This window comes from Triplophysa dalaica, chromosome 20 (genome assembly GCF_015846415.1).
Source record: "Triplophysa dalaica isolate WHDGS20190420 chromosome 20, ASM1584641v1, whole genome shotgun sequence".
Taxonomy (NCBI): domain Eukaryota; kingdom Metazoa; phylum Chordata; class Actinopteri; order Cypriniformes; family Nemacheilidae; genus Triplophysa; species Triplophysa dalaica.
This window is the reverse complement of record NC_079561.1, coordinates 16,955,210-16,973,307: the sequence shown is the minus strand read 5'-3', so window position 1 is coordinate 16,973,307 and position 18,098 is coordinate 16,955,210. Positions and strand designations below refer to the sequence as shown.

Sequence of the window (18,098 nt, the reverse complement as noted above, 5' to 3'; positions counted from 1 at the left end):
AAGGGTGAGTAAATTATAAATAATGATCGTAGTTAGTTTCACAACTTTATTACAATTGTTAAAATGACAGTTCACCCCAAATTGAAATTTCTGTACAATAATATGTCAAACCAAGGTATTCGTTTATATATTTACAAAATATTGGGTATTTTTAGGAACGCTAAGGATTTTGCATTTTTTGTATTTGTGTCAGTTCTTTCACACACTTTTCCACAGCCCCTAAAAACACACATGTTTTTTATTCTGGAGCCTTTAGCAGTAAACCTATTTACCTTGAAGATGGAATTTAAGTCCCAAGCCGTCAGTCTGCAAATGCTAAAATGCCCCGAGTCAATTTCAAGGTTTGTAAGTTTCCTTCAAATGAGGGTGGTTTTCATTTTTGCCACTGCAATAATGTTTCAACAGAACAAACTAAATCCAGTCTAAACCCAGTCAACCAATGAAATGCCTACAATCTGAAACCGCTCAAAAAACAGTGCTTTTCTATATGCCGTTGTGACAAATCATTAGAGTCTGAGAGTCCTTGAAGAGTGAAACAGAAGCACATTCTCTCAGTCACAGCTTCATTTCTGAATCAATGTACCTCTCTCTTTCTGGAGAAGATCGAAGCGTCATGTGAACTTTAAACAAGCTTAAATGCATTCCTCAGAAAAAAGTAAAAGAATCATAAAAATTCATTTCAAAGGTGCTCTTAGTTCCTGAAATAACTTTAAAGACTCAAGTCAATGATTTGACGCAGTCAGATGTGTTGGGACATGAAATAGTAACATGCTGAGATTGTCTCACAAATGTATTAGTATTGACATGTTTTTTTTAGGGACGGTGAGTCGTAACTGCACTGCTGGAGGTTGGTCACAGCCCTTCCCTCCATACCACGAGGCCTGTATTGTTGAAGATGACATCACTGAGTTAACTGTAATATGTGAAGTAATAATTATTTTCCATGCACTTACTGAAATGTATTCTATTTTTTATAATAATAATATATAATAATATTTTTTTATAATATATATAATTTATTATAATGTTTCATAAATATTTTTTGTCAAGACTACAATAAGGTTGTATTTGTTAACATCAGTGAATGCATTATCTTACATAAAAAAAATTGCAATGGTGTTTTTTTAGTATTTATAGTATTTGGTAATGTTACTTATCAATACAGTTCATGTTACTGCATTAACTAATGTTAACAAATACATTTTTGTGTTTCAAAATGTATTAGTCAATGTTAAAATTAATAGGAACAAAGATGCTAGTTTTTGTTCAATTATGCATTAACTAATGTTAAAGGTCCAGCGTATAAAATTTAGCAACCAACGGCTCACTCCATCCTTCCCTTTCGAAGCACAGAACTAAGATTTCGTCATGTTTCCGTTTATTTTCTAAAGGAGATAACGTATTTACAAAATGCGTTCTGTAGAACAGTTTGTCTGTTTAGGGCTACAGTAGAAATAACATCATTAATTCGATGCAAGGTTGATCCTTGGTGTATATAGATAGAAATAGCTCATTCTAAGGTAATAAAAATAACACATTATACGTTATGTATATTATATTGCATTTCTGTCTATAGATCCTGCACAAAATTACTCATAGTACCTTTAAATACTGTGGAACCTTTTAGTAAAGTGTAACCTGTTTCTAACTTAAATTTGTAGAAGTGTCATTCAGTCCTTTATTTCAATGTAAATGGATGTGGATGTTTGTTCATCGTGTTACTCAGGACTCATACTTTGCCACAGTAAAACTGATCTACACCATTGGTTATGGGACATCGTTGCTCTCACTCTCTGTTGCCGTGGTAATACTGCTCCTCTTAAGGTAATGTGTTGTTCTTAATACACATCAGTATAGTAATTCATCACTCCGTCTTTCCACAGTACTTTCATTTGTCTGATATCAGTCAGTTAACTGACCTTAGTACATGTTGGATGTAATTTGAATTTCATGATCGCTGTGTGAGTATCTCTCTCCGGTCTGTGTTACCTCAATCCAAGAGGACCAAGAAGTCTCAATACGTTTTAGATTTACATTTCTAATGATTAAATGTGTGTGACCCCATGACCTTTTGGAAAGCCATGTGGTTGGTGACTGAAGTATGAAGTGTTTAGCTTCTGTCTGTTTTCTGAACATTACAATGTTGTGTGTGTTATACAGAAGACTACACTGTGCACGAAACTACATCCACATGCAGCTCTTCTTGACCTTCATCCTGAAATCTGTGTCTGTATTTATAAAAGACGCCACACTGTTTGCCAGTGACGACACAGACCACTGCACGCTATCTACGGTGAGCTTGCACACTCGGAGTGGTTCTGGTTTTGATGATTTTGGGTACTGAGAAATTTACCGCAGCTCTGCAGAAACTGCATGCAAGATGTTGTAGAATGCAGACTGCGTTATCACAGATTTATACATTTTTCCTAGAAATTGAGTTTGTAATAATAATTTTATCCTCCATCGTTTTCCTGCTGTTTAATTTCTCCGTAAACTCATTTCCGGTCTCAGATTTTTCTCACCGTGCCTTGTGTGTGCCTCTCTTCGCAGGCAGCTTGTAAAGCGTCAGTGGTGTTTTGTCATTATTGCGTGATGTGTAATTTCTTCTGGTTGCTGGTTGAAGCTGTGTATCTGAATTCTTTGCTGGTCTCCACCTTCCTGCGCATGCGGCGATGCCTCTGGAGTTTCGCTTTGCTGGGTTGGGGTGAGACTCTTGATACCTTTCTGCCCCTGTGTCTTCCTCTCTCAACATGCTTTCTTCTTTTTCACTATTATTTTGGCTTATTAAAGCAACTGAAAAAATGAAAACGTATTTACGCAGTAAAGTGTCAAATATATGTCGGAGTATCTTCAAACATGGACGCTTTAAAACACTCTCTTTTACTCACCATCTCTTTCCATTGTATTCCACCAAGTTTCATAATGTCGCAACTTTGTTGTTTACTTGAAAAAGTGCTTGTGATCAGTTGCCTTTAAGTTGACTCAACTATTATTTTTATGATCTATTGCTCAATTCTCCATTGTATTCTCTCTCTCTCTTTCTCTCTCCTCACCACTCTTACCCTGGGGGTGTGAGAAGTGTCATAACAAGTCTAGTGATTGACAGCTCTATAATCGATATGAGCAGGAAATTGAAAAACAGATAAACAGACAATGCAGAAGCAGTTAAACGCCACACAGAGACAAACAGAAGTATTAATATTTGAAAAACTTTATTCTCAGTTTATAAATCTAATCTGCAAATGTGAGTTATTAATGTCTAATTAATTTCCATAAACGTTGGAAACTTCATTTGAAATGGATAGCCTATAAATGTTGGATTGAATAGACTTTATTTTTTATATGTTGTTGTTTTGGGGTTTCTTTAAACACATTTTTTGTTTGACCCGAAACAATATTATCATAATCGTCACAAAAAATAGTAGCTTCTTGGCTTACAGCCTGTACTTTTTTATAATCTTATAAGTATATAGTTTGTTAACAGTAAATCTCTATCTTCATCTCATCTTAAGTGTTTTTTGTAATGAATCTCATCCTCTCTCCCTGCAGGTGTTCCATTAGTCTGCATTGTCCTCTGGATCTGCTCCAGGCTGTTCTTTGAGGACACCGAGTAATTTTCTTTACTTTTTCCCATTAGTTTTCCCATTTCAGTGTTGTAAAGGCAAGACAAACTATTACTGTTGCTCATGGGTAAGGTTCTTAAACAGCGTTTGTGATGAGATGCAAGTTCTGTGTGTCATTTTGACCTCCAAATCAAAACCGAAGTGTGTGCAGTAGGATATTTGGCCTTGAAACTGAAAACATGCTCTGAAAATCCCTTTTATACAGAAAATGATTTCATTTCATTTTATACATTAAATTAAATTTATGGATTTTTACTATTGCGAGATTCAAAGATTGTGAAATTCAAAAATGAAGAGACCATTTCAAAATTAGTTTCTTGTTCAAATGCAAAAAATAATTCTCACCAGGTGATATGGATCATTATATACAAGTAAACAGTTTGGCCAAGAACATTACCTGAAGTAACCACATAAAAATATGCTGAAAATCACTCAGGCTCAAAACCACCCTGACTCCGTAATTTAGAACAGTTTGTCCAGCCCTGTAAATGGTTAAATCATCCTAGAACATCTAAATCTCGCAGCTTAAAATTGCACTTGTCCTCAAAAAAATCATTTTAATCGATTCATGTAAGCACAGAATTCATACAGATTATACAAATCGACTTGCTCTGATCTATACTTTGGATTTTCAGGTGCTGGGACATAAATGAAAATTCACCTTTTTGGTGGATCATCAAGGGTCCTATTACAGTATCCATTGGGGTAAGATAACATATAAACCAACAAATTCTCACTCCTGACTCGTCACATATTGATGCTCAGTAAGCGCCCCTTGGCGCCACTTTTTAACACGCAGGGTACCACTTTGGAGTCTCATAAACCAGTCTATAACTGATTTAACTGTAAATCAAGAAATAAAAAATAACCATGTTTGTAGTGATCATCTCGGGATAAATATCACTTAATGTGAAATCTAGGCAGTTTACTAAACAAACAGAGCCATGTGTTGTGTTATCAAGATAGAATGATGTGAAGACGCTTCAACCAAGATTCGAACCCTCAACAACAGCACATCAGTCAAGATTAATAACCCCCCCACACTCAATCAAGCTCATATATGAACATACAGATGTTAATCGTAAGTGATTGTCTAAATTGTTGTCACGTAAGTGTTTTAGCGCAACACGCGCGAATGATCACTAGGTGTCACCATTTCGAAGCCTTGACAGGATACGGCACATTTGATTAAACTGTTTCATCGTTTCATGAAGCCTAGCTCTGCTCGCACGAATTTTGGGCCCCATGACAAAAATCTAATTGGGCCCCCTGTCCTAACTGTCCCATCCAAAGATTTACATAACTCTAATTAAAGGCTTGGAACTGCAATTCAATACTAGTACTACCACAATATTAACTGCTGGTGATTTGTTCATTCATGCAAGTGTAGTATGCAGTTCACTATTTGATGCAAGAATAAAAGCAACCATAAACAATGTGCTGAAGGCCATCTTTTACAGTCTCAATGTATTTTTATTGTAAAATTAAAAAAAAATTAATTAATTATATTAATTATAAATGAAAGATGGGGGGGGCACGGTGGCTTAGTGGTTAGCACGTTCGCCTCACACCTCCAGGGTTGGGGGTTCGATTCCCACTTCAGACTTGTGTGTGTGGAGTTTGCATGTTCTCCCCGTGCCTCGGGGGTTTCCTCCGGGTACTCCGGTTTCCTCCCCTGGTCATGCATGGTAGGTTGATTGGCATCTCTGGAAAAAATTGTCCGTAGGGTGTGAGTGTGTGCGTGAGTGAGTGAATGAGTGAGTGTGTGTGCCCTGCGATGGGTTGGCACTCCATCCAGGGTGTATCCTGCCTTGATGCCCGATGACTCCTGAGATAGGCGCAGGCTCCCCGTGACCCGAGGTAGTTCGGATAAGCGGTAGAAAATGGAATGGAATGGAATAAATGAAAGATTTTAAAAAAGAAAAACTAACAAACTTAAATATATATGAACTTTTAAATCAAAATGAATTAACATTATCCTCTCAAAACAATAAAAACAGCAGATTTTTTTACTTAGCTGAACATATATTAATATGAATATCTCAATAAACGTTTTCCTGCACTGAGTAAATGGTGATTAAACAAGTTAATACCACTCACAGACTATAGGCTACCCACCTTTCTTTGTGAAAAACTGGGTTACAGTTTGACACCCTTTCCTTTGTCTTTCCTCTCTCTTTTTTCTCTCTTTTCCTTTTCGAAAACCAGATTTTGATTTAACGTTACAAGGCAACATTGTGGTCCCTGTAGCTCTGCCGCATCTACTGCCTCGAACTAAACACCGTCACTGATACCCCCTTTCCAACAGCAGGAACCTGGTGCTAGATCAGAGCCAAGTGCTATTGGCAGTTCTTAGTCGGTTCGACCGGCGAGCCCTTTACGAACCGGTTGCTTTTCAACAGGCTAGAGAGCCAATACAGAGCCAGGTGTTACGTCACCAAATACATCTTATTTTTCCCAGCAATGGATGGCGAAAGCGCAACACACAAACATACCGCCAAAACGGCATGAACAATGGCGAACAGAGGACTCCAAAGTGGTATCCTGCACGTTAAAAAGTGATGCCCAAGCGTCAATATGTGAAGCGTCGGTTGCATAAACACATGGATTGATGGATGGCTTCTGACACAGTTTGAAATCTTTTATTTGATTCTGTTTCAGGTGAACTTTCTTCTCTTCATGAACATTATCAGGATTCTGGTCCAGAAACTGAATCCTCGTCTGATCCAATTTAATAACTCTGCTCAATACAGGTATTCAGATGTTATCTGAGGTGCCAGCTGTGAAGCAGATCTAAATCTATTACACAGCTGTTTTTTAAAAAGTAGTGTAGATATTTAAAATGTGCCTTCCTAGTCACATTCTGTGGCTACAGATTTTGCTTTCGTTGCATTGTTAAACAATTCCAGTGTTCAAAAAAAGTATTTCCTTTTCTAAAACAGTTTTCTAAACATCCTTGCAATAATATATATTTACCTAAAAATAAAAATCCATCACAATCTCAAGTAAAAAACATAACTATTTTACAATGTGGCTAATTTTGACTTTGAATTTTTACAATCTCATTTGTACATTTGTAAGATTGTCATTGAGGATAGGTTTAGGGGTGGGCTTTAGGGTGTGGCGTCAGAATTGCGTTTTTATAGTAATCATGCGTTCATGTACGATTCACAATGTACAAGTTCATACGAATAAGCCACCTCATAATATATTTATGAATACCTGTAAGATTAGGTTGTAAAATCATTTAAGATTTTATTTCTTACCTTCCAAGGAATCACAAACAAAATTATCTGAGGTATTGCACACAACAAGATAAAGGTGTATGCCAGTTGAGTAAGAAAAATAAAAATGATAAAAATAAAGACATACTTTTGCTTCTTAAGTAAATATATGTTAGTTCCCTTTCTGTCGGTCTCTCGACGTTGTGTCGAGAACGACAGATGGGGTTCGCCCTTGAGAACCAATCAACTCTGACTACTATAGAAAAGGCCAATGAAATTTGGCGAATGCAATTTGCATGCCGGGCTCCGCCCCCGGAAATCCGGTATAAAAGGAGGCCGGCGTGCAGCATTCACTTACCTTTTGTTCTTCAGAGCCATCGCTCATGAGTACAACTCAGGATTCAATCCTCTACAACTACACGCTGGTGCTACGACGTGTTACAGCGGATCGTCCCTTCCTGCAGCGACCTTCCCCTGGGCGTCTCGGCGGTTCCGGAGGTGTTAGAGATTTTTTCTAAAAGTCCTTTTCAGGACTGACTGAGCATTCTCCAGCGCGGCATGTCCCGCTGTTCTCTTGGGTGCGGCACCCTCATCGAGGAGGGGGATGGACACGAGCGCTGCATTAGGTGTCTGGGCGCCCAGCACACTGAAGCAGCGTTCGTTGACACATCTGCCTGCACTGCGGGCAGATTGTCATTCAGAAGTTGCGGTCACGGGTGGCTGTCTTCCTACGGGAACCAGCCACCATTTCGTCTGCTACCCGGGCTGTGACATCTGTGGCTACGGCCCCGATGACCACCCACGTTAGCAGCGTTAGTGATACGGGGAACTCTGCGAACGTAAACCCGCCAGCCAAGTGCTCACGGGCCGATCGCACCCCGATTCGCTCTTCTGAACGTTCCCCAACCGGCGGTGGCATACCGTCCGGATCCTCACGCACACACTCGGAAACGATGTGTGACGTAGATGAGATGTCGCTCGCAGCATCGGAGGGAGACTGGCATCCGACTCTGCCGAATCCAAACTCCACCCCCAGCGGTCGAGTTCAGGAGGAAGCAGAAGTGATGTCATCCGTGCTAACCCGGGGATGCGTGGTTCCCGAGGTCGGTGCGCGGTGCAAACCGCGCCCACCCCGGGTGCCATGTTTTTCCCGGAGGTGCATGAGGAGCTGTGTAAAACTTGGAACGCTCCACTCACGGACCGTTCCAGTGAAACCAGCTCCGGCTCCCTTACTTCCCTCGATGGTGAGGCAGCCAAGGACTGCGTCGAGATCCCCCGGGTGGAACGTCCGCCTGCGGTGCACCTGTGCCGCGGACGGCTACCACCTGGGGGGGGATCGACCACTCCTACCGTCCAAAGCACGTAAGACTTCGGCATCACTGGTGTCGAAAGCTTGCGATGTTGCGGGCCAGGCTGCCTCCTCTCTCTATGCCTTGGCCATCCTGCAGGTCCGCCAGGCCAGGGCGTTGAGAGGGCTCCACGAGGGTAAGGCCGACCCGGGTATAATGCAGGATCTCCGTGCCACCGCTGACAGCGCTCTACGGGCGACTAAGGCGGCGGCACGGGCCCTGGGTCGGACGATGTCCACGGTAGTGGTCCAGGAGAGACACCCCCGGCTATACCTTGTGCAGAAGAGTGACAGCAAGGAAGTCCGCTTTCTTGATGCACTCATCTCGCAGGGTGGGTTGTTGGTAACACCGTCGAGGACTGCGCTCAGCAGTTTTTTGACGGCGACGCAGACAGTGGCAATTAACCACATTTTTTTCACGCCGCGACTCGGCCGCCTACAGGCCTCCGAGATCTCACGTGACGTCTGCTTCCCTGCAACCCAGGACCCTTTCGACATCGGCTCCGGTTCCTGTGCCCCCACAGGCGGCACCCCGGAAGCAGAGGTCGAGGGGGAAACCTCCACCCCGTCAGCAACCTCCTCGCGAGAAGGGACACTGACGGGAAGACCCCAGGGAGAACAACATCGGGCCCGAACCTTCACAGCCACGGCTCTGATCGGTCGGTACGGGACGACTCCTGCCTCGTCAGCAAAGCCGGGCCCTTGTTAGGGCTTGGCGCCCACTTACTCACTGAGTTTTCTGTTCTCCCCGGGTTTACTTGCAGCCGATCGCACACTCCACTGGACTGTGCTCGGCGAACCGACCTCACACCCTGGCGAGGCGTGAGGTCGTACACATACGACAGCCGTCACCACTCTCAAACCGACAGTGCGTGCCGTTGTCCCGCCAGGCAGGTAAGCAGGCGGAGCAAAAACCTTCCCTCCGGGGACTCCCCGCGACATGGTTAGCTCCGCCAGCCGACGAACCACCCCCCGTGGGAATGATGAAGCAGACCGTCCCCTTGGTCACCCTGTCACAGTCCCTGGGAGCTCGAGAGCTGCCCACACTGTCTCGCTGGCTAATGAGGGCGGTCCGTCTTGGTTACTCCATCCAGTTCGCCAGAGACTCACCCAAGTTTCGGGGCATCATCTCTCCCTCTGTCAGAGGCAGGGACGCCTCCGTACTTCGGGTAGAGGTCACCACCCTTCTGGCAAAACAGGCATCGAGTTCGTCCCTCAAAACCAAGATGTTCAGTGGGTCACCACCCGCACTTCATCGTTCCCAAGAAAGACGGCGGGTTGCCCCCAAAGGCTGCGTACCCTGAACAGAGCACCTTCACAAGCTGCCATTCAGGGTGCTCACACAGAGGCGCGTCCGGACATCTATGAGGTGTCAGGATTGGTTCGTGGCAATCGACCTGAAGGACGCTTACTTTCATGTCTCGATCCTCCTCGACACCGGCCGTTCCCACGGTTCGCGTGCGAGAGGCGGGCATATCAGTACAGAGTCCTCCCTTTCGGTCTGTCCCTGACCGCCCTTTCTCCCTGAGAGGAGGAAGGCGAGCGGGTACTAAACTATCTCAGCGACTGGCCTATCTTGGCACACTCGCGAGATCTGTTATGTACACAAAGGGACCTGGTGCTCCGGCACCTAGGTCGATTGGGACTCCAGGTCAACCAAGAGAGGGGCAAGCTCTCCCCAGTGCAGAGCATCCTCTTTCTCGGTATGGAACTCAGCTCTGTCACCATGTCGGCACACCTGTCCGCAGTTGTGCCCAACCAGTGTTGAACTGTCTGAAATGAACATTTTAGGCAGACAGCGGTCCCCCTGAAACAATTCAGAGGCTCCTGGGACACATGGCGTCCTCGCGGGTTAATACCCCTCGAGTTGATGCACATGACACCGCTCCAACACTGGTTTCAGAGTCGAGTTCCGAGGAGAGCGTGGCACACCGGCAGCAGGCGCATGGTGATGCCGCCCTGCTGCCGACGCACCATAACCCCTAGTCTTTATGACTTTTTCGACGGACTCAGGTCCCTTTGAGCAGGTTATGAGGCAGGTCGTGGTGACGACTGAAGTCTCCCTGCAGGGGTGCGGTGTAGTGTGCGACGGGCACGCAGGTGGGGTGTTGGACGAACCCCCGCCTGCGCTGGCATATCAATTGCCAAGAGTTGTGGGCTATGCTACTTGCACTGAGCAGGCTACGGCCTCTCGTGCGAGACATGCACGTGCTGTTCCGAGGACAGCACTATAGCTGTAGCGAATACAGATCGTCAGGGTGGCGTTCGCACACAGCAGCTAAACACAACTTGCTCGACGCCTCCTCCGGTGGAGTCAACAGGTGACTCGTTCCCTGCAGGCCACACACCCCGAGCAAACTGAACTAGACAGCCGACGTGCTTTCTCGCCAGTTTATGCCTCGTGGAGAGTGGCGACTCCACCCCCGTGCAGTCCAGCTCATTTGGAGGCTGTTCGGGTAGGCCCAGGTAAAACCTGTTCACCTCCCGTAACACCACCATTTGCCCGCTTGATAGTCCCTGCCCTCGGCACGGATATCCTTGCGCACAGCTGGCCGCGGGATGGGCGGAAGCACACCTTCCCCCCCCCAGGAGCCTTCTTGTACAGACTCTGTGCAAGGTCAGGGAGCAGGAGCACCAAGTGTTATTGGTTACACCACACCGGTCTAACCGCACTTGGCCTCAGAGCCGATGCTCTGGACAGCGACTCCCCCTGAACCATTCCCCTGACAGAGGACCTGCTCTCTCAGGGGAAGGACACGTTCTGGCATCCCAGATCAGACCTCTGGAACACCCATGTCTGGTCTCTAGACGGGACGAGAAGATCCTAAGATGGCTACTCCCCCTATACGGCTGAGACCATCACCCAGGCTAGGGCCCCATCTACTAGGCGGTTACACGCCTCTAGACGGTGCCTCTTCTCGTCCTGGTGTCTTTCTCAACGAGAAAGACCCACTGAGGTGCTTGATCAGGATTGTGTTCCCCTCCTCACGAGACTGGAGACTAACATCTCCCTTCCACACTGAAAGTGTATGTAGTCGCTATTGCCACTCATCACGACTCAGTCGGTGGAAAGTTTCTAGGGCAACACGACCTGGTCACCAGGTTCCTAAGCAGCGAGAGGGCGGAATCCGCCTCATCTTTGCTCCATACCCTCTTGGGACCCTAAGTGGTCCTGGGGAGCCTCAGGGCCCCCCAAAGAGCCCCTCGGAGGTTCCGATCTTCCTCATAGAGTAAGACGGCCCTCCTGACGGCGCTCACTTCCTTCAAGAGGGTAGGGGACCACCGAGCATCCTCCGTGTCCCTGGATTGCCTTAAACTCGGCCCTGGAAACTCTCACGTTATCTTGAGACCCAGGCCCGGATGCGTGCCCAAGAAGTTCCCACTACTCCCTCCGGGGCCAAGTGGTGAACTTGCAGGCGCTCCCCATAGGGGAGGAAGACCCAACCCGATTAGTGTTGTGTCCAGTACGTACTGGACCGCACGCAGAGCTCTGAAGCTCTGACCAGCTCCGTGTCTGTTGGAGGACAGCAGAAGGGGAAGGCTGTCTCCAAACAGAGGCTGGCGCACTGGGTCGTGGACGCCGTTACGACGGCATTCCGATCTCAGAATCTCCCATGCCCATTGGCAGTGAGGGCTCACTCCACACGGAGTTTAGCCACCTCCTGGACACTGGCAGAAGCGCCTCTCTAGCAGACATCTGTAGAGCTGCGGGTTGGGCTATGCCCAAACACCTTCGCAAGGGTTAACAACCTTCGCGTAAACCCGGTGTCAGCCCACGTCCTGCGTGGCGACATGTAGGACTGGCATCCGGGGGGGCGTATGCCTGCGAAAGCACCTTTCCACCCTCTAACAGGTTGGGTCAGTGTGCTATTTACCTTTTCTTCTTACCCGAACACATCGCTAAGAAACTGGTACCTCACCAGCCTCCCTTCTTACCCAGACACTGGTTAAGAATAGGCATTCCATCCATCACCAAACAAGCACCCCCTGGGGGCTGGCTGGGCAGAGCAGCCTTCCCCCTTAGGCCGGGATACCATGTGAGCTATCACAGATAGCTCTAACCGGACCTAGTGCTACCGGACGTCTGTAACACCCCCTCCGTGGGCTGTTCCGTCTGATGTATCCTCATGAGAATGGTTCCCACTCCTGGTAACCCATGAGCTTCCCCAGGTGGGCCTCCACCTCGCGGTTAACTACTCAGTCCGCACATTCCATGCGTTCTCCTCCAAGGACGAGACCATACCTATATCCACCATATTCCTCCCCACGGGTAGGAGGTGGCCTCTGTAGCGCTTCTCTGATTAAGAGTCGCGCTTACCCGGTGTAAACTGATCTGGACGGCCTCTCGCCTATAGAGAGCTAAGGCCCCGTCCGTGAAAGTTACCGGTCAGGGCTGTACCCATCTTTCTCCAAGAAAGCTCTGGAACCCCCCGACCACCACACTGGAAGGTTACAGTCTCACGAAAGCTTCGAGATGACACGCCCAGGCTTGTTACCGTCGCTTCGCTAGAGATTGTGACGCGATACAGCGTTGTGGCGTTTTCCATAGGCAACCCCATCTGTCGTTCTCGACACAACGTCGAGAGACCGACAGAAAGGGAACGTCTTGGTTACGTATGTAACCTCAGTTCCCTGATGGAGGGAACGAGACGTTGTGTCCCTTATGCCACGAACACGTATCGTATTCTGCTGCAGTTTGAGAGGTCTCAGGCTCTTCAGAACAAAGGTAAGTGAATGCTGCACGCCGGCCTCCTTTTATACCGGATTTCCGGGGGCGGAGCCCGGCATGCAAATTGCATTCGCCAAATTTCATTGGCCTTTTCTATAGTAGTCAGAGTTGATTGGTTCTCAAGGGCGAACCCCATCTGTCGTTCTCGACACAACGTCTCGTTCCCTCCATCAGGGAACTGAGGTTACATACGTAACCAAGACGTTTTCAAAGATGTTTAGATTTGCAAATTGATGTTGTAAATTGTAAACTTGAAAACAAGACAATGCTTGTTACAACAAATACAAAATTAATTTGTATTAAATAAATAAATTGCAATTTATTATAGGGTATAGGTGGTGTTGGTGTCACCTGGCTAGTATTTCAATTACATTTAATATTACTTAGTAATTCTATTAAAGTTGAATAAAACTGACTTCTCACGTTTCGACTGACAAACCATGCACACTAAATCATAGGAATCCGGCAGAAGTTTATGCATATATCAAAAACTGGCTGGTTTCTTTTTTTGGACATTTCTTTTATTTAGGGAAAAATCTATAATGTATTATAGTTATAAATTACATTTAATTTATTTATAAAGTTGAAAATTATTATAAATTACTGCACTGAGAGTGAGTTTGAGATACTGTACGTGGACAGTCATCAAAGACTCATCATCTGAAAACAAACGTCACATGCTGAGAGGAAAAATAATTCCATTCTTGACGGAGATTGTTGTGCACTCCATATTGTCACTATCAGAATCTTGAATCTTGAATAATTTTTAGCCACAGTGATGGATTGAAGATGTTGGTGATTAACTTAAGTGCTTTTGCTTTGTTCTTTCCGTATCTGAAGTACCGTACATCATCCGCTCTCTTTCTTACATCCAGATAAAACCACTGAGATTTGTTGAACACAGATGCTGGAAATAAGACTTTTTAATGTTTTAGTAATAATAAAATGGGGAGGGGTTGATACCTAAATAAATTATTATTGCGCTCTCACAGTTGTGGGTGTGCATATTATGGTAACTTTCAATGTGCCTTGTCCAATATTATAGCCTGAACAATCCAGTGAAAGAATATCTATTTTATTAAAGACATTTAAAGTATATTACATGCAGTCTGGCACAGCTCATTTTGTTTGTGATGTGTCCTTGTGTTTGTTTGCGTGTTAAATGGTGGTATAAGGGTGAGGACTGTTTGTTTTATCCAGAAATAAGGGGTAACAGCCTTTTTTGTTGTATGTAACTCATGCATATGCAGATTCCACACAGGCCTGTCAAGAGCAGATGTACACATAAGAATCTGGCCTTTTTTGGAGTTTCTTTGAGGGTTTTCAATTAAACAGCATTTCACTGTGATGCTCAGCAGTGCTATAGCATAAATATGAGTAGACACACCTGCATGTGAATTCATCCTTACAAAGGAATCTTAGTTTCATACTGACACATTCAGCACTAATTTGCCTATTAACCTCTCTCTATAACTCTCTCTCCCTCGATCCTTTATCTCTCTCTGTTGTTCGCTCTCTGTAACTCTCACTTTTTCTAATGTTTTAACTCTCACTATCACTCTTACTTTTTGTTTGTCACCATCACTTCCTCTCTTTTTCACTGTATATATCACTCTCTTTCTCTGCTGCTCACTCCCTTTCACTCTGTATGACTCTTTCTTTATCACTCTCTTTCTGTCTCTATTGGTTGCTTTTCTCCATCGCTCTCTCTTTTTATTGTTCTCACTCTCTCTTTCTGTGTCACTCACTATGTTTTTCTCCATTGATCACTCAATCACTCTTTCTTATTTACTTTTTTAATCCCTCACTCTCTCTATCCCTTTTCTTTGCTCCCCATCACTCTCTCTATCCCTCTCTCTTTTGGTCCCGATCACTGTATCTCTCTCTCCCTATCATTCTCCTTCGCGTCGTATCGCTCTCTCTCTCATTCCTCTTCTTGCTCACTGTTTCCCCCCTATTACTTTCTTTCTCTTTCACTCTTTCTCTCTCTCTTTGCTCTATTGCTTTCTTTTTCTATGTCATTTTTTTTCTAATCACTGGCTCTCAATTTTTCTTTATTGATCACTTCCTTCATTACTCTTTTTCACACTCTTTCTATTGCTGTCTATCGGTCTTTCTTTATCTCTCTATCACTCAATCTCTTTTTATATGTTCATTCCCTATATTTCTTTATCACTCTTTCTCAATTTTATTTTCAATCCCTGGCTCTTTCTATCACTTCCTTTCGCTTTCTATCGGTCTCTCTCTCCCTCCCTCTCTCATTTCTTCTATTTTGCTTTTCTTTAAATTCTCTATCACTCTCTCTCTCTTTTTTATCTATCGCTCTTTTTTTCTCCATCACTCTCTCTTCTTCACTCTGTCATTTTGTCTACTGCTTTCTCTATCTCTTTCACTCGCGCTCTATCTCTTTTCCTCAGGCGACTGACCAAGTCCACCCTTCTGCTTATCCCTCTCTTCGGCACTCATTATATGGTGTTCAGTTTTCTCCCAGACTACTTCAACATGAGCCTGCGGATTTGCGTCGAACTCTGTCTGGGCTCCTTCCAGGTTATCCAACCCTCTTATCAATACAAACCATTCAAAGCAATACACAAGCTCAGTGCACAAACTCTGCGTGTGTGAATGAACGTAAGCAGACCAGCTCCCCACCGTGCGCTCGATGAGGTTTGATCAAAACAACACACAGACCTGCAGGAGCACATCTCACACTCACCTTTGATCTGTTAAGAGAGAAGATGGACACTGGGGATTCACAGACATTCATCTGTTAGTCACGATGCTAATTGAATTTCTTGAAGGGCCATTGCCTAATTTCAGACATTAATTCCATGCAGGTGTTTAAGAAAAAATGAAAAAGGAAATCTGTTCCTTTTTACTCCCTGGATTATTTTAAGTCGTAATTGATGCCAGTGGTTGATGTTTTCAGTTTTGAGCGCTAATTATTCTTTCAGTCATTAAATTTCTCGAATAGCCAAATCAGTCTAAAATCGTTGTTGTATATCATTAATGTGCCAATGAGTGGATTTAGTCTGTATTTACATATCACCTGCCAAACATTCAGTACTTTAGCGCTGTTCCATCGATTTTCTATTTAATTATTCAATTTAATTATTTTGATTTCATGGACACTCCTAAAGGATTCCTATAAATTGCTTTTATCGCCGATGTATCGGTGCATCTCTAATTTATAATATTTAGTGGATTTTAGATTTTGATCATAAATAATCATGTTTTTACAGTTTACAGAGACACTGACCTTGTTCTTTCTGTTGCTTTTCTTTAGGGACTTATTGTTGCAGTTCTCTACTGTTTTCTGAACCAGGAGGTGAGTAAGAAGAAACAAACACAGTGTTTTGAGCATTAACTGACTGGAAATCAGTTCAAGGCCACTTAAATGTCAGCCTGTGTTTTTTCTGTCTTTTTTAAAAGTTGTAAAATGGAAACAGTTAGACATTTAAACAACATGTGTGCTAAAAACATGTCACAATTAAAAACCTCAGCAAGCAATCTTCATTCCTTTAATTAAGAAACAAATTAATGGATTGACAAGAGATTTGCTCAAAGGACCGTAAACAATTAAAGATGAATAATAATAATGATGTATTACTTATTTCAAGCATATGATGTGCACAACAACAAAATTGTGAAAACAAAGCTCACATTGAGTATTAAAGGTTATACACTGAGTTTAGGCATTTAATGAGATAGGTATACATTTTCAATTATTTAGCAGAAGCTTTCATCCAAAGTGATTTATAAAAGAGAGACCAGGACTGGGTTTATAATTTAATCCACAAACATAAAATCCATTGTGATTTGGTTTGTCCTTCAAAAAGGTCTCCATGGATTGTAAGTTTGTGTATGTTTATGTGTGTTTGTGTTGATCAGGTTCAGAATGAAATACGCTTGCGATGGATCCGTTATCAAGAGGGGAGTTACGCTGTGGTACCTGTTGGAGTCAAAGGAAGTCAGATGGACACTCCGTTTTAACATCACAAAAATCCTGGAACAGTAATGTCTAAAAGGGATTTGGATACATTTTAAGTGAGCTTTTCAACTTTAGTGGATATCTTCTATAAAATCACATTGACACCAGGTAATATAGGTAAAATACCCATGGAAACGTTTTACTGATGCCCTTCAAATTCAGATCTCTAATTATTTCTTTAGTTTGTTATTTTGGGAAATGTTATCGGAGCTGAAATGTACCATTGAATGGGAACAGATCTGAGGTGTTAATAGACTGTTTTTATATTTCTCTACAGTATTTGCCATGTACAGAATAATTAAAAGATTGATAAAGTGAGATGTGAGGAGAGCAGGGCTAGTTATCGCAGTGAGAGCTGTTATAAGGTCTGTTTCCTTTGTTTAGTTCAACTACAAGCTTATATATATATATATTAATATAATATATTAACATATAGTAATATATTTTCAAAAGTTTGTTAAATTCAAAAGACTTTGTAAACAAACTGTACTGAATTATACTGTAATTTTGTTAAGCAGTAAATTTATCCGTTTATATATTTGTTTGTTTGTTTAACTTGTTGTTTGCTTGCAAATGTATTGCTGTTATGTCTCTTCTTTGAGAATACAGGTACAATTACCAGAGCATATATAACAGAGGAAAATAGTAGCCAATTTTCTGTTCTTTTATCTGTGTAATGGATGTCCTATTTTTCCTTTAATTATGCACTTAGATACAGTCCTTCTGCCTTAAATCTTATTCATAAATGATGTGCTTATGTTTTTCTATGGATGTGGGGTCAATGTTTGTATACACTTGGGCAGGCATGTGCCTATAAGCCGGCGATGTGTGTAGGTGTAGCCTACCTATTTTTTTTTACTTTTGTAATGAGTTCAAGTGTTGACAATTTTCTTTAATGTCTGACGTGCTTCTTTCTTGATATCTACGATAGAAAAATTACAGGACAGACACCGACTACCAGAATAAAATGCTAAACACTGCAATAAATGCATTTCTTTCTAGAATAATAATTATAGCTTTTCTAGGATATAATCTCACGAAATGAAAATCTTTACAGCTAAATGTTTACTCTAAGTTTTACAACAAAATACCCCCTTACATTTGTGTAATTTGCAGGCGCGTTGCGATTCGATTCAATAGAAATAAAAGAATCGACTCAAAAGAACCCCACGTTCACGAATCAGAC

At 43.3% G+C, this 18,098-nt stretch overlaps 1 protein-coding gene across 1 annotated transcript in view; it reads left to right on the top strand.

The window, feature by feature from the left end:
• Positions 1–17,249, top strand: part of ghrhrl (growth hormone releasing hormone receptor, like) — a 37,945-nt gene extending 20,696 nt beyond the window's left edge. Inside the window, exons 4-13 of the mRNA XM_056733124.1 lie at positions 818–915; positions 1,727–1,824; positions 2,161–2,293; positions 2,551–2,704; positions 3,550–3,610; positions 4,259–4,328; positions 6,285–6,376; positions 15,342–15,471; positions 16,208–16,249; positions 16,813–17,249. Of these exons, the coding sequence (XP_056589102.1) occupies positions 818–915; positions 1,727–1,824; positions 2,161–2,293; positions 2,551–2,704; positions 3,550–3,610; positions 4,259–4,328; positions 6,285–6,376; positions 15,342–15,471; positions 16,208–16,249; positions 16,813–16,914 (980 nt within the window). The 3' untranslated portion in view covers positions 16,915–17,249. The remainder of the gene's footprint in view (positions 1–817; positions 916–1,726; positions 1,825–2,160; positions 2,294–2,550; positions 2,705–3,549; positions 3,611–4,258; positions 4,329–6,284; positions 6,377–15,341; positions 15,472–16,207; positions 16,250–16,812) is intronic.
• The last annotated feature ends 849 nt before the right edge of the window (positions 17,250–18,098 follow it).